Consider the following 26,794-nt stretch of genomic DNA (forward strand, 5'->3'; position numbering starts at 1 on the left):
ATAAATATAAATAAAAATTAACATGTTATTATGTATTTAAATTATTTAATTATTATTATTTTATTTTTAATTTAAAATATAAATTTACTTTATACCATGAATTAAACTATTCACGTGAATTAAATTATTATTATGAGTAAAATAAAATTTTATTATTTTTAATTAAAAAATCATTTTTTTAAATTTTAATTAGTAATAATATTTTTTTTTTAAAAATCAACATGCAAAGGTGCAACGATCATTTTAATGCAAACAGCAGTGTTTCTTCATTCCTTCTATTACAGAGAAAGTCCCTTCTCTGATTCGATTCACCTGTGCTTTCACATTCCTATTTGTCTTAAACTTACTCTAAATGGCCACGTCGCAGAGCCTGATTGGTCTCATCAATAAGATTCAACGCGCCTGCACTGTTCTTGGCGATCATGGCGGCGAAGGCATGTCCCTCTGGGAAGCTCTCCCTTCTGTTGCTGTTGGTGGTGGCCAGGTTTAGGTCTTCATTGCTTTAAAGTTTTCATTTTTATCCTTTCACTCATCCAGGAACATTGTTGATTTCTGGGTTTTTGTTTTGTCGTTTTAGAGTTCTGGGAAATCTTCTGTTCTGGAAAGCGTTGTTGGGAGGGATTTCTTGCCCCGTCGATCTGGTAATGATGTTGATTCTTGTGTTTCTTTACCATTTGTTATGTTGTGGGGAAATTTTCAGAAATTGAGATTTGGGATATTGCCATTTATTAGATTTTGGTAATGTAAGAGATTGATGTTATATCTGAAGTTAGCTTACTCATTAGACGCATAAACTCAGTGAATTGGTGGGTTCATTTATGGGTCCCAAAGTTGTGAATAATCTACCTACAATGTTTTTAGACGTTTTTCACATTTCTTAAGCAGTTAAGTGTAGCTTTTGACTATTGGCATGAATTTAAATGATCATAATTTCTTCTTAATATATGCTGAAGGGTTGATATGACGTGCTAGTGATACGCATTTATGATAATTTGTTGGTAAAGAATATTATATTCCTTTGCTTTGAAGATATTTTCTTCTAATTTTTATCTTTATTGATTGAAAGGTATTGTCACAAGGAGGCCCTTAGCGTTGCAACTTCATAAGACTGAGGGGGGATCTGAATATGCCGTGTTTCTTCACGCTCCAAAGAAGAGGTTTACTGATTTTGGTATGGTAAATTTATGGAATGTGGGGATTTTTTTTGGGGGGAGGGTGGGGAGGGGATTGTGTGTTGGGGCCGGGCGGCGCGGCAATACAGGCATCATGCATGTGCTACCATGATCTAGAATTCTATTTATGTGCTGGTCTCTATTTCAATCTGTTTTTCAAATATAACTTCAATTTAATTGCCGAAAATATTTTCACACATTTTTTTCCTTCTGGTTTGTTTTCTGGTGTGCACCAGAAAAGAGGTGCATGTCTGCTGCTAGAGAATACATTTTTGACAGTTAAGACATGGTCAAGAATAAGGAAACTCACTGTAACATTCGTCCTCTGTGACAAGTGATATAATTAATCATCCAATCATATAGATATTCTGCATCTGCCATGGCCACAAAAAATCTTTTGGATTTGTTTTTTAATCTGTTTTTCTTTTTGAGTCATTTTTATATGACCATTGTGTTGGAACTCATTTCTTTATATGTACTACAATGAAGCATTAGACAAGTGCACAACCATGAATCGGTTGAGATTTTTGATTGAGTGTTCTGTCTTCTACCATTTTTAGTGAAATGGAAGCTATTAATTGCTTCACTTTTCATAATATAAGAAGTTATATTACACTTACCAAAATCTATTAGGTCCAAATAGCTCAGTATATTGATGATGATTACCATTTAGCAGTTTGTATTTTTTGTTATGTTCTTTTGTATTATATACAACGAATTAAACTTTTCGCAATAAAGAACCATTTATTTTCTCAACAAACAATCAGGACTTCATTATTTTATCCAGCTGCTGTGCGTAGAGAAATACAAGATGAAACAGATAAATAACTGGAAAGACTAAGCACATCTCTAACATTCCAATTCATCTGAGCATATATTCTCCAAATGGTTTGTGTATATCCTCTTAAAAACATTCTAAATGTAGTGTAGCTATTGCTGCAATGTGCTTATGAAAACTTATTTGATTGACTTGTAACTCAAAAGATTACTACTTTGCTTGGAAGAGCTACTTAAAAGAACTTGTGGAGCTCTTGACTTTATCCATGGCTTCTGAATTCTTTTTTTGCCCTAGGATTAATAGTGAAATATGTCATAACTATGATATAGTTAATTATTTTTTAAGAAAGAGAAAATATGAGTTTGTTAAATATCTACCAGCACAGCAATGTCATTTATTTTACTGGTTTCCATCAGTACGTTGGAATCAGTCTCGTTTGCCTTGAACAAATACACTGGATTTAAGAAATATATAACTGAGGAATATGATCTTTAAGATTAACTTAAATTTGCTAGACCCAGTTAATTGGGGAATTGAATCATGATGGTGTCGGCTGCTGAAATGATAATATCCGGTTCCTTTTGTATATAGTTGCATCTAAGACTATTTGGAGTTACTAGAAATTTTGGTGGTAGTTGTTTCTGGGATATTGAGTAATATCATGAACCTGCTTTGTTTGGAATCAATGAGATACTTCCAGGTGGAGTTGCTTCAAGTTCTGATAAGTTTATGTGCACTTGTACATTATGAAACTTCATGTGACAGTTGGAATGTATTACAAAATTTTTTCTGCAGCAACCAATTGAATCGGCTTCTGTGGATGCTATGTCCTAATAGCTAAGGAAGAAGTTTCCACTTTGATGTCGAGGCACAGATGGTCAAGGCCTTTGTGATTTAGATGCTTTTAGATCCATCTTTTAGTAATTCATCATATTTTCTCCTGCATTCAAGCTGTACATTTGTAACCTGGTGATAACTGGCTCTACGGATCAGTCTTTGAAAGCTTCATAAAGTTAAATCCTTTAGCCACTGTAGAAAAACTATTCACTTCTTTTTTGACTTGAATCTTATAGTGGCTTGAAATATGATTTTAATGATCATTGTGAAGTTTCTTTCCTTTTTGTTCAAGATTTTTTTTGACTTCTTAAGGCATGCCTCTCTTGTCATTTTATATCCTTTGATTTTCAAGCTCTCAAGTTCTTTTTAATGAGTTCGTTTTTTCTTTAAGTTGGTGAACCTTTGGGTTTTGGTTTCCTAGACTCAGCTGATTTAGATGTATGACATAAAGTTTGTGGTTTTCTTTGGCAGTTGTTAACCTAACCCACAAAGGTTGCTGTAGGTAATTTCTAGAGCAGTATATTCAAATATGAAAGGTAAATCAATGAAATTTTGATTTCTTTTGCAAGAGATTTCTCTATCATTTAATCATTTAATTTTTGTCTTTTTTAGAGGGCCAGTCTGATAGTTTTGTTGAAGATATTGAAAACATGGTTCGCTCTTATGTTGAGAAGGTAAGAATGCTCTGCTTATGTTCCATGAATGTATTTAACATTAAGAAAATGCAGATAACAGGCAGATATTCCAATAGTTTTTATTCTGTGATAATGAGTGTACTTTTTGGTATGCTATCATTGTTGTAGATTTTGCTTTCTAAAACTTTTGACATAGTAAAGCCAACATTGTTTTATCATAATGTTATTAGAAGGGATCCCAAAGTTGTTGGTGGAATCCAGTTTAAGCTCCCATAGAAAGGGCTTGCTATAAAATCTTTTTTCTACTATCATCTATCTCACTTCTTCAGAGATTGTTTGTAGTTTTTATTTCCAATTAAATGAGTTAGCATATCTTACTTTCTCAATTGCATTGTGATAGGTACCTGGTGTCAACTTCTGGTAAGCGGCTTGGAAGCTACTGTGTTGATGTATATGGTGCTGTCACAATGGCTAGACGGAAACAGATACAAGAGCAATAAAACAAATAGTTGTAAGGAAAGTTATATTAAAACAGAATGATAAATTGAGACTTCCGAGTGTATCCGAAACACTAATAATAATAATATCAACGAAATCCGAATATACTTTTGTTTTCTCTTACAAACCAACTCAATAGTAATAATATGATAAGTACCCGTATCAATATTTTTCCAGTAGTTGCTCTTCCTTTTTACAAATCATCCAACAACCAATGTCAAGTTCCCCAACTCCACAAACACAACCCACAATTGAAATGTAACTAAATATGAATGTGAATGGAACAGAGCAGAACACTTGTTGTATTCATTCAGATTCAGCAAAATTACAAAAGTTAACACATTACATGTCGTAATTTCCACATTTCAACTAAGAGATTACAACAAAAGCAAAACTAAGAACAAACAGCAATTATACAGCAAAATATTTATATGCACTATTCACTTCAGGCTTCCAAGAGGCCTGTACTCTCCCTACATTCCTTCTGTCTTGTGTCCCATCTCTTCTACTCGTCCTACAACTGCCTTTTCTCCTTTTTCCTCTGTTGCCAACTGCTTTCCCGCCAAACCTGTGCCAAGTTACTTTTCTTCTCCAAATTGACCTTGCAATAAAATAATTGCTGACTGTTCTACTTGCTCCAATCCCTTGCTGCCACCTACTCTGTTTCCTTTTTTTACTTCTTTACTATGAGAAAAATATACATGAGTCCTAACATAATATAATCAGGCAAACTAAACAAGTGAAAGAAACTCTAAGCTCTGGACTCCATCACCCACATTCGAGAGGTTAGGCTCTTCTTCTCTGTTCCCTTTTCTTATTTCCTCTCCTTCTTTCTCTCCTCCTGTCTCCTTTCTTTTATTCTCTCTTCCAACTGCCTGTACTTCTTTTTTGGTTGCCATCTCAATATTGACAATCATAGTGGTCTCGAATTGTGGTTGTCTGCAAATTGATATTTTCTTGTTTGTCTGCTACTTTGTCTACTGCCTGTCGCTCCTCTAAAGTTCTGCCACATGCCAACTCTTGTGCATCTCTCTTCTTTCCCTTTTTCCTCACATAGACTCTTTCCCTAACATTACCCTCCCCATCAAGTGGCACCTTGCCCTTAAGGTGCAATGTTGGAAAAAGTTGCTTGAGCTTTGTATAAAGCTCCCAAGAATTTTCACAAGCAGGTAATTTCTTCCACTTAATTAGCAGCTCCAATTCTCCTTGCTGATTGTATCTGTGAGCTACTGCTCCTTCAGGTTGTGCTTCTAATTCACCTTTTTCATTTAAGCAATCGGTAGATCATGACAGATTGTTTCGAATCCCACTTGTCTTTTAAGCTGTGAGATATGGAAAATAGGGTGGATTTGCGTTGTTTCAGGTAGTTTCAGTTTATATGCCACCTTTCCGATTCTTTCTATTATTTCATAAGGCCCATATTATCGAGGACTCAGTTTCTCGTTTAGTTGTGATGCCAATGAGCGAAAACGGTACGACTAGAACTTAAGGAACACATAATCCCTTATGTTGAATTCGATATCCCTGCGATGCTTGTTTGCATTCTTTTTCATTCTAGATTGCACCTTATTCAAATTATCCTTCAATTGATCTAGCACCAGGTTTCTCTCTTTGATCAAATCATTCACTTCTTCAACCTTCGAGTCCTCTTCTACTAGTCTAAGGAATGTTGATGGATCCCTGTCGTACACTACCTTAAAAGGGGTCATCCCCCCGCACTATGGAAAAACGCATTATACCAGTACTCAGCCTATACTAACCATTTTGTCCATTTTTTTGTTGTCTTAGGCAAAAGCAACGGAGATAATCTTCGAGACTTCAATCGATAACCTTGGTTTGCCCATCCGTTTGAGGATGGTATGCCGAACTAAACTTTAAAATGGTTCCTGTCGCTTTAAATAATTCTAACCAAAAATGACTCATAAAGACGCAAATCCTGTCAGTTACAATGGTCTTTAGAAAGCCGTGAAGGCGCACTATTTCTTTCACAAAGACTTCAACGATCTCCTTAGCTGTGTATGGATGCCGAACAGCAAGAAAATGGTCATACTTTGTGAGGCGATCGATCATCACCAGTATTGTGTCTATACCCTTAATCTTCGGTAGCCCCGTAATGAAATCCATCGAAAGATCTTTCCATATATTTGTCGAAATTGGCAATGGTTGAAGTAATCCCACCGGAGAGGCTGTTTCATATTTCACCCTTTGGCACACACCATATTCCGCCACAAACTTCTTGATATCCTTTTTCATTCCTTCCCAAAATAAAATTGATTTTACTCTCATATAAGTCCTAAAAAATCCAGAATGCCCCCCATATGGAGAGACATGAAATTCTTGGATGAATCGTGGGATGAGTTTGGATCCTTTTGGCAGGACGATGCGTCCTCTGTATAAGAGGTTGCTATTTCTAAGTGAGTAACCTTGATGCTCAGGCTGCTAACTCAGAATTCCTTGAATAAGTCGTTAGAGTTTTTCATCTTGCAATACCTCTTACTGAATATCTTTAGTTTCAACCACTAGCCCCACTGAGATTGCTCTAATTTCTTCGCTGAATTGTGGTTTTTTAGAAAGAGCATCTGCTGCTTTGTTCTCGCATCCAGGCTTGTATACAATTTCAAAGTCGAATTCTAACATCTTAACCACCTATTTCTGTTGTTCAAGGCCAATTATACGCTGTTCTGTGAAAAAACACAGACTCTTCTGGTCAGTCCTCACCTTGAAATGTCTCCTTAAGAGGTAATGTCTCCATCTTTGAAAAGCCAACACAATAGCCATCAACTCTCTCTCATATATAGACTTTCCTTGATTCCGTAATGACAAAATCTTGCTTAAGAATGTTATGGGTCTCCCTTCTTGCATGAGCACCGCACCTAAACCACTTCCTGAGGCATCGGTCTCCACCACAAACTCTTTAGGGAAGTTTGGCATGGCCAAAACAAGTATAGAAATCATGACATCTTTCAGTTTTTTGAAAGATTCTTATGCTTCTGCGTCCCACTTAAAAGCATTCTTTTTTAGAATACTCGTAAGAGGGCTTACAATTTTTCCGTAACCCTTAACAAATCTTCGGTAATACCCTATTAGCCCCAAGAATCCTCTTAGTTCCCTCAAATCCTTCAATACAGGCCAATTTTGCATGTCTTCGATTTTCTTGGCTCCCTCTCTGGATACAATTTGTCCTAAGTACTCAATTCTCCTACACCAGAAAAAACATTTTTTTTATTGATCACAAAATTGTGTTCTTGCAGAAGTTTTAACACTTTCTTTAGATGTTCGAGATGATCCTGAAGATTTGTTGTATATAAGTATGTCGTTAAAAAATACTAAAACAAACTTACATAAATAAGGCCTGAAAATTTCATTCATCACACTCTGAAAAGTGGTTAGAGCGTTCGAGAGGCCAAAGGGCATGACAAGGAATTCTTAGTGCCCTTCGTGCATACGAAATGTCATCTTCTCTCGAACCCATACTTGATGGTAACCTGCTTTAAAGTCAAGCTTGCTGAAGATCTCGGCTCCTACCAATTCATTCAATAACTCATCGATAGTCGGGATAAGAAATTTGTCAAGGATAGTAACCTTGTTCAATGCCCTATAATCGACACAAAAATGCCACCCACCATCTTTTTTTCTAACTAAGATTATTGGACTTGAGAATGGACTGACACTAGGCCTGATTATACCAGTCGCAAGCATTTCGTGAACAATTTTCTCAATTTCATCCTTTTGATAGTAGGGGTAACGATATGACCGAATATTTGATGGTTGAGCCTTACTGATTAAACGTATGGCATGGTTTCTTGAACGTCGAGATGGAAGGCCGTGGGGTTCAGAGAACAAAGACTTGAATTCTTCCAGCAATTCACTCATTCCATGGGTAGAACAATCAGTCCTTTTAGCTCTATCCAATAAGCTTCTCCTCTCCTACAGACAGACTTCATAACAATTTTAAAAAAAGCTTCTAGACAAGTCAGCGACATGTCCCTCTTTATTTCCACTCGTCTTCCTGCCCATACGAATTTCATGGTTTGGTTCTTCCAATTTATTTTTACTTCACCTAATCTACTAAGCCAATCAACCCCTAAAATGAGATCAACCCCTCCTAATTGAAATGGAAGAAAATTTTGAACAATCACAATCCCCTGAATACACACCTCCACACCATCGCATCTTCCCAGTCCACTTACCTTCCTATTATCCCCTAGTACCACAACAAATCTCATAGGTCGCACCGGAATGTTAAGCTCACCGACTAACCTTTCTGAGATAAAATTATGGGTGGTTCCATTATCCAAGAGTACCATCACTTCTCTACTGTTCACTGTCCCTAGCACTTTCATGGTTTTTGGAGTGTTGATTCCCATCACTGAGCTTGAATTTAATATAGCCTCCATCTCTCTCTCCTTTACAACCTCTGGTTCTTCTTCCTCCTCGTTCCCTTCCTCGTTTTCATCTTCACTAGCGATCAATATCCGTAGTTGTCGGTAGCGACATCTATGTCCAGGCACAAACTTCTCATCGCAACGAAAACACAATCCCTTCTCTACCTTTGTTCGGTACTCCTCATCAGACAATTTTCATGAGCCATCGTCTTGTCTGATAGTGGCTATCGACACACTCGGATTAATTGGTGACCTAATAGTTGTTACATTTGGGTGAAAGGTGTTATGATTTTGGAGAAAGGAATGGGTGTCTGCTTGGCTTCGGGTTGGGTCGGTCATGGGTTGGTGGGTTGGGTTATGATTTCTATTAGGGTTTGGATGGAAATGGATGCTTGGGCTGGAGGCTGACTGACTTTGGGCTCGGGTTGGGTTTTGGTTTGCTGGATTGGTTAAGATGATGGGGTTGGTGTAACGGGTTGGGCTGCTAAGGTATTTCGGTTAGGTTTTCACGGGTCTTCCCTCTATGATTTCATTCTTCTCCTCTACCTCCAGCGCGCGTTGTATCACCTCTTCCAGGTCTCGTGGATGAAAAAGCTTCATTTCTGCTCGGACCTCCTTAGTCAAACCATTCATAAACAGATCAGCGAGGGTTTCCTCAGACATATCATCCACTGCTGACAACAGTAACTCAAACTTGCATCAGTAGTCCTAAACAAAATCTATTTTTCAAAGTGCCAGAAGCTCCTCTTGTGGAGTCCTTTCATGTCTTGCTCTAAACCGTTTCAACATTGCATTCCTAAACTCCTCCTAACTAGTAAATTCCCTCTGCTTTCCTCTCCACTTCAACCACTCATGTGCAATACCTTCCATACATACTCCCGCCGCCGTAAGGCATTCCTTTTCGTTTAAATGGTTGACGTCAAAATATCGCTCACATCGAAAAACCCATTCTAAAGCTTCGTCGCCACTAAAAACGGGAAGATTGAGTCGTTGATAGGGGTTGTCCCTGCGTTCACATGTCGGGTCTCCTTCTTGCCTCTCCCTTGAAGAGGTCTCCTCTCCTCCTAACACACCTTCGCTTCTCAGAGGTGGAGAAGCATTCACCTCTTGGCGGGGTGGTGAGAAAAAAGGAGACGTTTCCTACCCCATTGGTGCCTTACCTTTTTCTCCATTTTCCTTTCCAATAATGGCATCTCTTAGTTCACGGAGGTAGCCGTGGAGGGATTCTATGTTGGCCTCCACGTTTCCCATCCTATTGTTCATCTCCTTGTTCATCCCAATCATCTGTCGACTCATCTCCTCCATTCTTTCTTTCATTCCTGCTATCTCTGTTTCGATTCCTTCCACCCGGCTTTCCATTCTAGTCATGCTCTGATACCAAATGATAGATATCTGGTGTCAAGTTCTGGTAAGCGACTCAGAAGCTACTATGTTGATGTAAATGGTGCTGTCACAATGGCTAGACAGAAGTAGATACAAGAGCAATAAAACAATAATAGTTGTAAGGAAAGTTGTATTAAAACAGAATGATAAATTGAGATTTCCGAGTGTATCCGAAACACGAATAATAATAATATCAATGAAATCTGAATATACTTCTGTTTTCTCTTGCAAACCGACTCAATAGTAATAATATAATCAAACAAACTAAACAAGTGAAAGAAACTCTAAGCTCAAGACTCCACACCAACATTTGAGAGGTTGGGCTCTCCTTCTTTGTTCCTTTTTCTTATTTCCTCTCCTTCCTTCTCTCCTCCTGCCTCCTGTCTTTTATTCTCTCTTCCAACTGTTTGTACCTCTTTTTCAGCTGCCACCTCAATATTGACAATCATAGTGGTCCCGAATTGTGGTTGTCTGTAAATTGATATTTCTTGTTTGTCTGCTACCTGTCGCTCCTCTAAAGTTCTACCACGTGCCAACTCTTCTACATCTCTCTTCTTTCCCTTTTTCCTCACGTAGACTCTTTCCCTAACACATCGCTACATTGATGATGGCTTCAAGTGTAAACAATTCTTTGCCCTGTGTATGGTCATGTTTTTTTATATATATTCTCTAGTTTTGTAGCCTAATTACATTACGTTGGGTAATTCTCCTACTAATCAAGACATTGCCACTTTGGATTTTGCAGCCTAGCTGCATTATATTGGCTATATCTCCTGCTAATCAAGATATTGCTACATCAGATGCTATAAAGCTTGCAAGAGAGGTTGATCCAACAGGTTTGTTAATTACACTTTATGTTTAAGGATATGACACTCGGTCCACTCTGAAGCATTGCTTTGTAGTGGCATCAATTAAAGGTATATATTATTCCATTCTGTTCTTTTTATTTAGGTGAAAGATTTTTTGGAGTGCTGACAAAACTTGATCTGATGGACAAGGGAACCAATGCTCTGGATGTATGGATTCAACATACTCACTGTTTCTGTTTCTATGACAACCTTTCACTTGCATAAAAGTATAAACACAAGTTGCTGTATGTATATGTTTTAAGGTTCTTGAAGGAAGGGCATACAGGCTGCAACATCCCTGGGTTGGAATTGTAAATCGTTCGCAGGCTGATATCAACAAGAATGTTGACATGATTGCTGCTCGCCAAAAGGAGCGTGAATATTTTGAAAGTAGCCCTGACTATGGACATTTGGCAAGTAAAATGGGATCTGAATATCTTGCAAAACTACTGTTGCAGGTCTTTCACTCTCCTTCTTGTCTTCCAATTTTGGCCTCAATATACAATTCTGTTATCGTTACTGGAGCTATGAAAACTCTCTTGTTGATTTGTTTCTTTATTTTTCCTTTCTTTGACAGCATTTGGAAGTTGTTATCAGGCAGTGCATACCCAGTATCATTGCATTAATTAATAAGACCATTGGTGAGATTAATGCCGAGCTGGACTTGATAGGCAGATCTATTGGAGATGATTCAGGGGTAAGGATTGAGACCTACCGGTAATTAGTTTACATAAGTATACAAGAAATTGTTTCATAGACCTAGTTTATTTGCTCAGTTAAACTTATCTTTCTGTGCAGGCCCAGCTGTATACAATCTTGGAAATGTGTCGTGCATTTGAGCATGTATTCAAGGAACACCTGGACGGAGGGCAAAGGACATGACTTTTTTCTGCCTTTCTTGTTTGTTTTCAGAATTGGATCATCCAATGTGTGTTACTTTTGGTAATTGATTGATTTGATTGATTAATATTGCATATGTAATATCATTTGAAAATACTCGTGCTAAATTATTGGTTTTAATCGTTTGAGCTTGAAAACATAATGCTAAGTGGTGGATTTTAGTTACGAAAAACAAGAATAATGTATTATCAAAGAATGTGAACCTTAGATTCAATGTGCATCTCAAGGAAGGCATACCCCTTTCTGCGAGATTTAGCAGTTGCATATGTGCCTAACATCGTCAATTTTGGTTCTTGGTTGTTTTGTCTTGATCCTTCTTGTGGCCTTAGGCCATGGATTATTAGTTCTTCTTCGACTACTGTATCTTTCAAGCTTTGAAGCTCTGGCAAGCAACCTTCTCTGCTGGACTGCAACAATTCATGACTATCCATTTTTGTAATATAAAATTAGAATCTCCTCTTGATATATTTGCTTCTTGATTTGCATCTGTCCTAAAGAGCTTCATTTTTGCACAATGCATTAATGAATTCTTTTGACCACTCTACCTAATCACTTAAGCTTTCGGAATTTACTTCCTAACATTGTATCAAAGCCAAGTTTTTTTCTGTTTTGTGTTTGACGAAAGAGAAAGAACTTTAAAAAGTACTGCCTTTTTAACATTACAATATTTGAAAATCGTGAACCTTTTTTTATCAGACTGTGTGCTATAGCTAATTTTTATTTTATCGTCTAACAATGTCATAACTTGCTATTCTAGGCGACGTGGTGGAGACCGGATATATGGAGTTTTTGACCACCAACTTCCGGCAGCTTTGAAAAAGCTTCCCTTTGATCGGCATCTATCTACAAGAAATGTCCAAAAAGTTGTTTCAGAGGCTGATGGTTACCAGTCACATTTAATTGCTCCAGAACAAGGTTACAGAAGACTCATTGATGGGTCTATCAGCTTTTTCAAAGGCCCAGCTGAAGCCTCTGTAGATGCTGTAATGTTCTTACCTTTACTTTTTCAAGATAATCTTTTTGAATTAGTGCTAGTGCACATTTTTAAGCGGAACTGCTAATATAAGATTGTGTGATATTTCTTACGTATTACTTTAGGCTCAATGTCCTTGGCCTTATATATATTGTAGACTACTAACTTTTATTAGTTCCTTCTTATCTTTTTGCTCTAAACAAAATGCTTTTACTTGAAAGTTGCCAATTTTCCTCAAATTCTCATCAATGAATAGGCTGCAAATGTTTTTGTCTTTCTTTAGGTACCCTTTATATTGAAAGAACTTGTACGAAAGTCTATTGCCGAGACTGAGGTATGAAAATTTTAGTTGGAGATAGTTTTGGCTGTGGATTCAAGTAAAATTTATATATGTAAAGACGATTTTCTCTGTCAATTAATTAAGTCATTCCATTTAAGTGAAAATCATTGTTCCAAACTGTTCTTTTCTGCTTGATTTGCAACTGATTTAATTCTGTACTTGTATTTATTATCCATCAATAATGCTGCATTCATTTCATAAGATGAAACTTGAGATGACTCAAATTTCGTAGACCTGGTTCATGTGGGATCTGCTTTATACAAACTGTAGGAATTAAAGCGGTTTCCAACTCTTCAATCTGACATAGCTGCTGCTGCAAATGATGCTTTGGAAAGATTCCGTGAAAAAGGCCGGAGAACAGTTTTAAGGGTGGTGGATATGGAATCTAGCTACCTGGCGGTTGAGTTTTTCCGAAAGCTTCATCTTGAACCAGAGAAGAATCTTAACCAACAAGATCCAAATGCACCAAATCAGGATCGTTATCCTGACAATCATTTTAGGAGAGTTGGTATGCATCACATTATCTACATTCAATGTTTTATCTTGTTTCTTTTAGAAATTGGTTCAATGTCATTAATGAGTAAAGGAAATAGCCTACTGAAAATAAAACAAATGCCAAATGGCTTAATACAACCATAGAAAATGGAAAACATAATACAGGCCATCTCTACGATATGAAGGCTCGGATGGCAAGAAAAATCACCCGATTTAAACCTCTTTCCCAATCTGGTTTTCAGTGCTGATGAATAAATATTCAGGTTTAGGTAACATGAAACATTGAATTTTGTTTTGCCACAGCTATGGCACTAATGTTCCTAAAGGCTAGTTGCTGGGTATTATGATGTACAATGTATAAATTCTGCTATGCTAGGGTCAAATGTCAGTGCTTATATTGGCATGGTTTCCCAAAGCTGTGGTGTATTGCCAAGTCCTATCGGCCAAGAGATCTCTACTCAATAACTTTTATGCTCAAGTGGGGAGGAAGGAGGTAAAGTCTTGTTGCTACATATTTTTAGTTGAGCTGAAAAAAAGGCTTAATTTTATGTAGTTTAGTAATAATAACAGAGAATAAATAAATGGCATCAAGCTTGAGAAATCTTTACCTGAATTGATAAAGAGAAACATCCCAATACATCAAAGACACTTTTCACTCATTGAAATAGTCTGGAATTTGCTGAAACAGTTCTCAGAAAACTCATTGTAGATGGGCATTATGCTATTGATTAGGCTACATTCCTACCTAGACGTTATTTCCCATTGTTGATAGTAAAGAGGTGTGTAATTGTTCTCAGCAAAAATTTGACAACTTTATTGTCTTGTTTCTATGCAGAAGGAGCGGCTTGGTGCAATGTTGAATGAGAATCCACAACTCATGGAGAGGCGAGCAGCCTTAGCAAAAAGGCTTGAGTTGTACAAGCGAGCGAGAGATGATAGCAAAAAGGCTTGAGTTGCAAAAGCGATCCAAATGGATTAAGTTGTTGATCGGTGATTCAAGTTCATCAATTGTCAGAGGACTTGGTATGCATGTAGCTTTACCAATGAATCTTAGATTTCTTGATCAACAACTTCACCTGATTTTATTAACACCATATATAACAAGTTCGGAGGAACGAGCACTGGCACTTGTCTGGAAGCCGCAAAAGAAAAAGAAAAAGGGTTTTTTCCCTTCCTTGTACACGATTCCCACCAAAATCACCCACTCTTCCGTTTTCGCCAATCACATTCAAGATCTTACAATCCAACGGCTCTAATCCCAATGAAACAAATCCCACGGATCACTTGCGAATCCAACGGCTACCCATGCCTCATCTCTTCCTAAATAAACCTCCTCCCCGTCTCACCTTCTACCCAACTTTACAAACAAACATCCAGAGAGTAACAAAGGAAAACAGACAAGAATGTCAGGAAGAGGAAAGGGAGGCAAAGGATTGGGAAAGGGAGGAGCAAAGCGGCACCGTAAGGTTCTCAGAGATAACATTCAGGGGATCACGAAGCCGGCAATTCGGCGACTGGCGAGGCGTGGCGGAGTCAAGCGTATCAGCGGTTTAATCTACGAAGAAACTCGCGGCGTTCTCAAGATCTTTCTGGAGAACGTGATTAGAGATGCCGTGACCTACACGGAACACGCTCGTCGGAAGACTGTTACGGCCATGGACGTCGTTTATGCTTTGAAACGACAGGGGCGAACTCTGTATGGTTTCGGGGGATAGGGTTAGGGTTAGGGTTAGTTTTGTTTTCTTGCGTATGAATGGAAATTGTAATGAATTAAAGGAGATTTGTATGGGAATTGATTCATCTCTGAATCTGAAGGATTGATAGAGAAAATGGCAGTGGCAGCATAATAATAATGAACATTGTATGAGTAATTCTCTTCTCGCTTAAGACTAAAAGAATAGTATAGCATAAAAGCCCCAGCTCATGATTGTTGGTCCTCTCTCTTCCTCATACAACCAGGAAGCCTAACTTAACATTCAGTATTCCATTACTCATCTACCCGTCTATTGAACACAACTGATACAAGTAAAAGAGCATTAAAAAAGAAAGGGTTATTAATCATTGAGTAATGATGAATTTGAGTCTTTCAGACTTCAACAATATATATTTGGAACAAATCATAATCTTCTCAATTCCCATACATAATCTGCTCCAATCGAGGTTGACCAAAGTAGTCAAACAGTATCCATGGCTGACTGCAGGGAATCAGTTCAACTTCCTCCTCACCACATGAAGTTTCCACTAATTCAATATTCTCAACAGATTCAGTCCTCACACATTCCTGTAAAATCTGAAATATCTCCTCCTCAAATGAAGAAATAAAAAAGGGGCTATTAGAAATACCCTCATCATATTCTTCATCCTCACTAAGCCGTGACTCTATGTTTCTTAATACGACCCGTTCCTCAACACACATCTGAGCTTTTTCAACACCGTGCAGTAAATGAGTCAACTCTGCATATTCATGTTTCACTTTCTGAGTCAATTCAAGAAGAAGCAATTTCTGGGTAAAATGATCCCCATGCCTTCTCTCCTTTCCCTTCCCCTTCCCCTTCCCTTTCCCCAGTACAGAGAAATCAGTAGAAGCAGCATTCTTGGCGTTCGTGATTTTGTTGTACTTATGAATCAGTTGGAGGCAAGATTCGGAATCCTCAGGCCAAGAATCGAAGGAGCTGGTACTGGAAGATGGGTCTTCGTGTTTGCAAATAAACAGAACATCAACGTCGCAAAGAATGCTCAATTCCTTGCTCTTTTTCTTCAAACATTGGAGTCTCTTTGGGTTCTTTTTTGATGTCTTCATTGTCATTGCGAGAGAAAAAGAAATCAACAAAATCAGCCACTTGCAGAGAGCGGAAGAGAAATCAAGAAAATCAAGAAAAACACAAGGAATGAATATCGAAATCGTTGCCGCAGCTGCTTCCTTTATACAGTTGGAGCTGGCGCCAAGTTGACCGTTGGAGAGAATTAAAAAAATAAAAATAAAAATAATTTTTTTAATTAAAAAAAAAACATTTGACTAACTTGTTTTTCATATAATATAATCTCTTGCATTAAGCGTATTCGTGTTGAGATTATTAATTTGATTAAGGACAGAATTGACGGTCAGTGAACAGAGTAACTTTTCTGTTCATAAATCTTGAATTCTTTTTCTACTTCCCATTGAATTGGAAATATTTTTCTTTTCGACCAGATTGAATATTTTTGCGTAGGTTTAAATATCTTTAATCAGCAAAAGTAAATTTTCTAAAGATGAGATTAAAATTATATTCAAAATCAAACTAAACCAACAAGCACACAATTGCTACGTCTGAGCGGTTTGATCAAATTCTATACTTCAGCATAAACATAAAGAGCTCAAGAAAGAACTCTTGTTATTAGATTCAGAAAGAAGAATAATGAAAACATCAACCGTGTTACTAAAATAAAACCGACTTCATCTGCTTAATTTACTAAAAGCAACTAATGGGCCATGTAACGACAGCAACTTCGTAATCACCCCCACCGCTATTGCCATCTTCTGAAGATGAGGAAGAGGACATTAGTTTGTTTATAACTGTCGGAAATAATTAAACATGTCAGAATCAAAATCTGTGAAAACTATAAATACAAATTTCGCGTACCCGTTTTGATATTCGATGAAGCTTCTTTGAATTCTACGTAAGGTATTGACGTTAGTCTATTTCCATGACGCCATTTGCCTACGTACAGATTTCCATTTTTTTGGGGGCATGATCTACTGTGCATTGTCTTGGGAAGAGAATGGAAGAGAGATCCTTTTCTTCTAAAAAAATAACGTTATCTTAAATGAGGAGGTAGTTTGGACAATTTATATATGTCCAACTGTCTTCCAACTCCTTCTCATAACTGCCCATGACAGTTACATTAAACCGGGTCGGGTCGACCCGTCATGGGTAGACCCAGATCCAATATCTCCCACTCACACATCATGAAAGACCCGAACCAAATGCTTAGCCACAGAAATCCCATATAGCAGTACGTTTCATACTTGCAAATGTGTCGTGCGACCGCACGAGCAACCTGCACTTGGGAGTTAAATACTATGCATCTGTTAGGATTAGCATAGCCGCTTCAACCCAAATAAAACAAAAATAAAGCGTTAGGCTCATAGCACCCCAGACTTACTCGATAACACTAGCGCCATTTAATCCGTCATTTATCATTGTGTTATTTTCCTATGTATCCATGATCAAGTCCAATCTCCATATGAGTGACAAGATCGGCCAACCAATGGACACCCGTAATATATATAAGTCTTCCTCTTTTACTCGAAATTCTCAATTTAAACTTAGCTGTTTTTCTAGTCATGTTCCATAGATCGAATCATGCGTGGTCATAGGTTCCAAGCTAAGATAGCAACACTAAGAGTAAATATCGAACAACAGTAAAGAGTCAAAAGGTACAAACATGAGTTAATCCTCATAAAGTCTTACACAGTGAAGGAGCAGAGATTCATCCTTCTACTACTTTAACTGGTCGTCTTACTTATGCACACATGGTATGAATCATGTGCTACAGTGTGTATTTTCTCAAATGTCATTCACAACATTGTACAGATCTTAGTTCAATCGCTACCTCTAGTGCCTAACTTGACTTTTTAATCATCTTCACACTTGCAGGTATTTATCTATATTAAGAACTCACATCTGACATTCACAAGTTATTTAGACGTAGGGAATCCAAATCGGTCATTTTTCAAATGTATCTATTTATGACCTCATTTTGATTAATCATCAAGGCGATATTTTTATTTCAATAAATCTTTTCTTGAGAAATTTGTCTCTCATTGGTATGCTTTCTCAGCATCACATTTCTCAAGAATAATGTCTCATCTTTGCTCGCTCTCTCAACGCCAAAGGCGATTGCTCGTGTGAGTGAGTCAATCTCTAACTTGTGTGACATTACAATCTTGTTGAGCTAAAAACGATGTGTATGCAGTGAAAACCCAAGAATTTCGGGACGTAAGTTAAAAACATAAAATGAACTTAAATTCATAGTTTTCAACGTTGTGTCACTAGTACAATATATAAGCTCAACACTCATCAATCACAGTCTACGCAATTTAAGAAATTTAACATATGCAAGATATACTTTTCTTGGAAGAATCTTAGTCAAAGGATCAAGACTATACAATGCGTAGAATTATATTGTACATTCATTTCCTCCTTGGAAATTGTGTCTCTTATTATGTTGTGTCTAGCGTCGATACGTTTGGTTATCTTATAAAAATTCAAGATCTTTCATTTTAACAGACAACCATTGCTCCGACAATATTATCATGTTTACTCAGATTCACAAAGAATCTTCTCAACCAAATAGTTTCTTGCACATTTACTGAACAGGCTATATACTAGGCTTCCGATGTGGATACGGCTACGCATCTTTGTTTCTTATCACTCCAAGATATGGGCCCTTTTGAAGTAAGAAAACTTAGCTGTAATTTAATTTGCGTTGGTTTAAAAACACTTCCCCAACTGGCATCTCAATAACCAATCAAATGCAAGTTCGATCCTTAATCACATAATCAATCATCCACAGAGCCTTAAAAATATCAAAATTCTACATACAACCTTTCAATGCTCTTTTCAACGTTTCTTATATCGATTAACTAGCGCAATAAAAAATAAATATCTGGGCATGTATGTACCATAGCATACATAATACATCTGATGACATCTGAATAGGTAACCTTTGACATTTCTCTACTTCTATCTCAAGTTTTGGGATATATCTCTTTTGGCTCAATAATTTGTCGTTTGACACAAGAATATCAACGGATTCACAGTATACCATATTGGATTGTTCTAGAATCTTTTGAATATTACGCTCTTATGACAGAGTCAAAAGTTTCTTTGAACAATTCCTCTAAATTTAAATTCACAATATGTATTCTGTTTTCCCACATCCTACAAGTAAAAAATATGGACAACCATCCTTTGATGATTATCACTTACTTTAAATCATTTCTAGCTATCTATACATTATCATACACATTAATAAAATTACAAATTTGTCATCAGACTTTGTCACATAGACATGATGGTCTTGATTAATCATTTCAAAGTTCAAGTACAAATATCTAGATGACAGTTTTAGGTCATTTAATATCTTTGAAGCTCGCACTCTCTGTGCTTCAGACTTATAACAAAGAGATCTATATCTCATTTCATGCAGATTTTCTTGTCAAGTTTTCCACTAAGGAAAATTGTCTTGACATTCATCTGGTGTAATTCTAAATTTAAATATGTTATTATAGCTAAAACCAAATACATTGAAGTAAATATTATAAATGAAGAAAAATATCTTTCTACACAATCTATACCTTCTCATTGGGTATAGTTTTTCGCTATTAAGCGAACTATATCTATTTATTGAGTCATCCGTCTTACGACTAGTTCAGGAAACTTATTCATTCCCAATGAATTTTCGATCTGGCGATAAGTCAACCAAAACCTAAAATTAGTTTGTTTTATTTGTATTTCATCTCTTCTTCCAATGCATTTCAAAATTTTCTTATCAAAAGATGAGACATTTATTTCAGGTTCTTCATCATCTTGCGGAGTGGTCATGAAAACCTTGTTTTCACTTTAAAAACGTTACTTTAATACTTTTGGACATCCACTCCAATGCAATTGAGAATTAATGCTCCCACTATCCGAAATAGATTAAAGCTTAATCTCAATGCTCCCACTAGAGTGAGATGATCAAAGCAAACAATTGAAGATCATTACTCCCACTATTCGAAATAGGTTGGAGTTTAATTGCATTTGCTCCCACTAACTAAAACAAGTATAGGTCTCATTTCTTAGGACTCAACTAATGGTCGTTAAGATATACCCATCCTTATTCTTTTCTCATCTCATTCAGATGAAATATTTTATCAACTTCATCCCTATTAAGAAAAATATCCTCAACGAATGTAGTATCTCTAATACAAGTTCAGTTAATCTTCCAATGAAATCCTCCTTAATGAACACATACCTTTTAGAGTGCTCAGTGTATCTAATAAAGATACATTCATTTCTTCTCAGTCCTAATTACTCTATCTTATAGGAAAAGTTATAGATTGATATTACTAACCACTAAGATTGCAGTTAATTAACTCAGATTTTCTATCTGATCATAACTCATATAGAGTGAAAACAACTGGATTAGTAGGCAATCGGTTAAGTTCTCAAGCAGCAATAAATATCATATCATCACAAAGTGACTTGACGTTTTGTTTACGCTTTCATTGACTTAACTATTTCCAATAGAGTTCAATTACTCTTCTTCGCTACACTAGTTGTTGCGAAGTTTTGAAATTTCTATTTACCATACTATTTCTTTCATTACTCAGTTCCTTGAACTTTTGGAACAAATGCTCAAGACCTCGGTGAGTTCACAAAACTCTTATTTATTTTGTCTAATTGATTTTCAACCTCAATTATATAGCATCTAAAGCAGTTTACTGCTCTAACTTATGAGAGATCAAGTAGACAAGACTGAATCGAGCATTGTTATCATCACTAGTAATGAAATATAAGATACATTCTCAAACTTTACATTCATAGGAAAATATACATACCTAAGTATATAGATTGCAAATGAAGTCAAACTCATATAGATTTGCCAAATGGTTTTCTAAAAGTTTTTCCAACTAGGCAATGCTTACATATGGACAATTCTATTTATGTGAAAGTTCCTAATAAACTTTTATAGGCCAATTTATTCAACCCATCTTGGCCAACATGCCCTAATATAACATGTCATATATTTGCATTCATATCCATACACATAGGAGAAACAAATAATGAAAAACTTAACATTATCAAAAATGTAAGGTGACAAACACCAACAAACCATTCAACCAACAAACCAAATCTGTAGAAATCAATTCTATCATATTTCAATAAAACACTCAGAGAAATTCAAATTATATCCTAGTTTAAGAAGAACAAGTACTTTGACCAAGATTTGTTAAATATTTTTAGAGCATATTAGATTTCGTGTAGGTATAGGATTTGATCATCTGCAAAACTTATTTACTTGTGTCTATTCCTCTTACTACAACCTTTGTGTTGTTGCCTACATATATCCAATTCACTTTATTCAGAATTTTATAGAAATCTACTAAAGATCTTCTATCATGAGTTACTTGGTCAGTGGCTTCTGAGTCTATAATCCACGTAGGATAATACTCAGTTAATATCATAGTACTAGAGAACAAAGTTTCATCACTTTATGTTGAACAAGATTATCATTTTCAGCTCTGTTCATTCACAGACGATATAATTCTTGTTGTTTCTATTGCAACTACTCATCTTGTTTCCGTCTCTTCTTCTAGTACTTTTGCCACTCTTCTCATTTTAATTTCTTATTCTTATTCTTTGAGCATTAAACGATCTCCTTCCTATATTAGGACTTGAGCCACTTACTTTAAAAAGTTGATTCTGCAACGTATGCATGAGTATTAAATTCAGTTGCCTCAAGGGCATTTGTCCTCCAATTTTATGTGGCTAGAACAACTAATAAAAGTCCTTCTTTCCTCACTGTGGGTCATATGTACCTTTATACGCTCCCACTATCGAGAAGAAATCGTTTTTCTAAATAAACCTACTGTTCATGTATTAGGTTACGTGTAGCTGACTTTAGTTTCATGATCAGATTTGACATTCAATTAAATTCAATAATCAACTGTCTTTATTTGGGGACTACAATTCCTCCAAACTTTTTAATTAAAACCATACTTATGACATATGCAATTGAACATTACTAGTACTCATATACCAGATTGTTATTCATGAAATTGATCAAGATATCACACGAAGTGGATCTTGCTTCTTACATGCGTGATGCACGTCCACATCACGTTTGTGCAAGACACTCATTTGCGTTTCTATTCCCTAGTCAACCACAACTCTATCTTAACCTGATCTACGACCTCCAAAGCCTTTTGCTCATCTAGGATATTGTGCATTTCAAACGCCACATGGTTTAATTCTCTCTATTCAGTATCATTCTCATTCAAATCAGCCATCATTTTCTAATATATTATAGTTAACTAGATCATAGAGACATATCTATCAGACACAACGCTATCAATGTAATCAAATACACATCAATTGTCGTAATTACGTATTAAAATTTCAAAGTATCTCACATAAGGCACGGAATTGAAAGTTCACTATGTTCCTAATCATCTTCCATGATACAAATGCTTGACATTTTAAACTTTAATCTAATTGCGCCAATATTAATTCTGGATGAGAATTTCATTAAATTCAATCAATCTCAGAATTCTCACACTTAACAAATATATATGATACAATGAATGCATCATCTATTTTGACTAAGACCATTTCATCAACCCGTATCGATCTTAAAGTCACTTTATCCATGATAAAGTCTCTATTACATTTGCGTTAGGTCAAATATCTCGTATCATGATAGTTTTCAGAATAATGATAAAATAATGGATATTTTATCGTACATTACTAAGCGTCGCTCTATAGTAAGCTGTAATGAATCCACTCAGTCCCAAAAAAAGTTTCAACTTCTTATCCTGAATAAGATCAGTGATTATGAGGCTCATATTCATGCATGGATATTCTCTTTTTTTCAATTAAGAGAATTCAACAGAGTATTAATTGTTTCGACATACAATACAATGGTCCCTAGTTAACAAACTTGCATGAAGTAGAAATATGTATTTCAAAATACCAATATGTGTTTTCGAGACTCAGAATAAGATATTACATGTCATTATACGTTGTAAGACCCATGAAACACATCTCATATACAAATCCGAGTATTACACAACATCCAAAGATCAGAAAACAGATTTCACGTGCCAAGACACACTGGAAATGGATGTTCACATGCTATCACGTGCCATAATAAGCTCATACGCCCCTTCACGTGTCGAGTTGACATCGCACGCGCTGTAAAGGGTCTACAACAAACTTCAACGTGCTAGGAATGAGTCAAACGCGCCATCACGCGCTTAAATAAGGTTGTCACGTTCGCACACGCGCCACCACATGCCAGACAACTCAACTCACGCACCTCTACACGTCGAACAACTCAATTCACGTGCCAGAACTAGTCATCACATGAGGTCAAATGTTGACTGTTGACTGGTCAACTATTTGAACATTGACCCGTCAACAATTGACCAGGTCGACCTGTTGACCATTGGGTTTGACCAATCCATTAACCAATCGGGTCAGGTAATCGGGTTTTCCCAATTCGATTGCGATCCAAAATCGCGCGATGAACCCTAAAAGTCTTGTCCTTTTAATTGGTTGTTTTCCAGCGGTTTCTAATGACAAAACCATGGGGCTTTTGTAGCCCTGTCGACATTGAGCCTATTCGTTCCAATTTTCGGCGTCAATGGTGTCGGAATCCGTCGAAATGGAGACAAAGCAAAAGACACCTATGGTCTCAGTTTTGGGTCTATTTCGATTGATTTTGGTGTTAATTCGAGTCGATTTTTAATTTAAAACATGTAATATCATTCCAAGCATACATCTAACATGTTTCCCAACACCAATTTCATGCAATTTTAGCCGAATTAAATTCATGTCCAAAAACGAATTTTGAAAATGAAATTCATATGTAAATTTTAATTTCACAATATACGCAATACGATTCACAGAAAAACATAACAAATACGTATCCTAGGCTCTGATACCAATGTTGGAAATAATTAAATATGCCAGGATCAAAATCTGTGAAAACTGTAAATACAAATTTCGCGTACCCGTTTTGATATTCGATGAAGCTTCTTTGAATTCTATGCGAGGTATTAATGTTAGTCTATTTCCACGACGTCATTTGCCTATGTACTGATTTCCATTTTTTTGGAAGACATAATCTATTGTGCATTGCCTTGGCAAGAGAATGGAAGAAAGATCCTTTTCTTCTGAAAAAATAACGTTATCTTAAATGAGGAGGCAGTTTGGACAATTTATATATGTCCAACTGTTTTCCAACTCCTTCTCATAACTGCCCATCGCAGTTACATTAAACCGGATCAGGTCGACTCGTTATGGGTGGACCTAGATCCAATAATAACAAAAGAAGGAAGCTCTTAATCCTACATTCCTTGAGCCTACCACATTTAAACAAACCCAGCTTTTTCCACATTGGCGTCAAGCAATGAGTGAGAAATATAATGCCCTTATGAGAAACAATACTTGGGTTCTTATTCCGCCATCTCCTTAGCATAATTTGGTGGGTTGTCATTAGGTCTACAAAGTCAAACATTGTGCTAATAGGTTAGTTGAGCGGTATAAGACTCATTTAGTTACCAAAGATTTTTCCCAATAGGCTGGTATGAATTTTGCACAAACATATTTTTGCGCATATAATTGAGTATATAGATGATGTGTTATCATATAATTGAGTACTACTTTATCTTTAATTTAAAATAATTTAATTATACAACGACACATCATTTATATATTCAAAAGTGTATACATATAGTTTTATAGTTCTAAAAATATATATCCTTTAGTAATTTCATTTGTGTTTCTTTTAGTAAATTACATATTCCCACCCGAGGTTTGGTTCGAAAAAATCTTTTTCACCATTTGATGGCAAAAATCACATTTTTCCATTTAAAATCAAACTTCTTAAACAGAAAATTGTATAATAAAAAGACAAAACAACCAATTTATCTTGTAACCACTCCTTTTCTCATAAAAGGTAAGCTTCACACTTTTTCTCCTCGCTTTAATCCACCGCCAATAACGGACCTAAGAGAGTCATGGATGGTCAACTAATCTCCCTTAAGTTTAAAAAGTTATTGGTTTATATTTAAAAAAAACTATCAATATAGTTCCTAAAATTTTATTACTCCTTAAATTCATTATTTTTTTTTACCCCTTTATATTTAACTTAAACCCAACCTTGACCCCCTATACTTATCTCTAGGTCTACCTCTATCCACCACCAAAGGGCTTTTCTTCTTATGACTCATTTGTATTGTCGAGTGCAATATTAAAATAAAGTAATGACCTTTTAATTTGTTGTTAGGCTGTTAAATTGAATCATTCTATATGAATAAATCCAAATAGGGATAGACTCTTGACTATTGAAGAGGAATTTTTTATATATATATAAAGTCAGTTGTTCTTGTAATTGTGGGTCTTATGCATCAAGCTATTTTTCCAGAACCAAACTCTTCAAATTCACACCTTTATTTTATTGTTGGATTTGAGAGCGACAAAATGTGCAAGTTGTGCAGCGAGGTGTGTAATCTAGAATTAGGTGGGTGTCGATGGGAAAGAAAGATTAAGAAATTTGAAAGAGGAGAGAAGATTTTGTGATTCTATGTGTTTTTGTTTGAGTGGGAGAGGAGATTGGACTAAAGAATATTAAGATTGGAAAGAGTTTGGAGTGTGCACAGTCTGATTGGCATGATTTAAGAACTTTTTTAAGCCAAGCTAGAAAAACGATTTGCAAAAAATTTCAAATCAAACCCAACCAAATTAAAAACATATAAAATAATGATTCAATTGCAAATATTTCCTACATAATAAAAATAATTAAATTATTGAAATCTATGAAATCAAATAAATATGTAAAATGAACATGAAATATATATATATATATATATATATATATATATATATATATATATATATATATATAATAAACATGTAAAATAATGACAAGCTATATATATAAAAAAAAAACAAGTAGTGTAAACTTATAATTTGTTTCATAATGTTGAGTTTTTTGGGGTTGTAACTTTCATTTTTTAAACTATTGAGGGGCTTATTGAACTTTTAAATTTTCAGAAACACCCTCAATTTTCTTAAATTCCCAAACCCCTCTAAAAAATAATTAATACAAATTTTCAAGAATTACAGTTCATCCCAAACATACAATTATACATCATTGACATCTTTATCTATACTTACACTTATAATTTTTTAATTGAATTTAATATAAATTAGCGATGCAAAAACTTATCTAATAAAATTTTGGAACAAAGTGTTATTTAGTTTGAGGACTTTCTTGTCTTTTCAATAATTTTATGAAAAATTTTAAATAAATTTAACATATGGGTGGGAAATGGTTTTTTTTCAAACTTAGATTGTAGGAATTTGTCATTTCATCAAACCTTGGGTGGGAAATAGTCATTTGACTTATATGTATTTTTAAAAAAATATAATTTATAATTTGATTTGGATTGAAAACTATCCAAACCGCAACTCAAATCATAACTATTCTTTCAAAATTTATTAACGCAAAAAAAAAAAGTTTTAAAATCCAATCGGTAATTTTTAAACAGTTTCATGTAATTTTACGATTTGAACTGAATTATACATACTTTTAAAAAGAGTATTTCCATTTTGAGTTTTTTACCAAGGGTTTGTTGTATGGGTGAATATGTTAATTATATTTTGCTATAAGTTAATATAATATATTTTAAAAACATAATTTACTTTTTTTTTAATTATTGGCTTATTTATTTATCCATAGAAATTACACACATGAAAAACTTGAAACACATGACCTTCTAACTAATATTTTCATAC

General features: G+C 35.6%; 1 protein-coding gene and 1 pseudogene across 1 annotated transcript; both read left to right on the top strand.

Annotated features, from left to right (window-relative positions):
* The first annotated feature begins 262 nt into the window (after positions 1 to 262).
* On the top strand, positions 263 to 14,197 carry LOC123215382 (annotated as a pseudogene).
* Positions 14,198 to 14,509: 312 nt separating this feature from the next.
* Positions 14,510 to 15,115, top strand: LOC123216560 (histone H4). Its single transcript, XM_044637012.1, has one exon. The coding sequence runs from the start codon at positions 14,648 to 14,650 to the stop codon at positions 14,957 to 14,959; it is 312 nt and encodes a 103-aa protein (XP_044492947.1). The 5' UTR covers positions 14,510 to 14,647; the 3' UTR covers positions 14,960 to 15,115.
* The last annotated feature ends 11,679 nt before the right edge of the window (positions 15,116 to 26,794 follow it).

Source organism: Mangifera indica, chromosome 5, assembly GCF_011075055.1.
Source record: "Mangifera indica cultivar Alphonso chromosome 5, CATAS_Mindica_2.1, whole genome shotgun sequence".
NCBI lineage: Eukaryota > Viridiplantae > Streptophyta > Magnoliopsida > Sapindales > Anacardiaceae > Mangifera > Mangifera indica.

Bases quoted from the DNA above. Each gene is read 5' to 3' on its own strand.
- LOC123216560 (XM_044637012.1), top strand. From the start codon at position 14,648: ATGTCAGGAAGAGGAAAGGGAGGCAAAGGATTGGGAAAGGGAGGAGCA.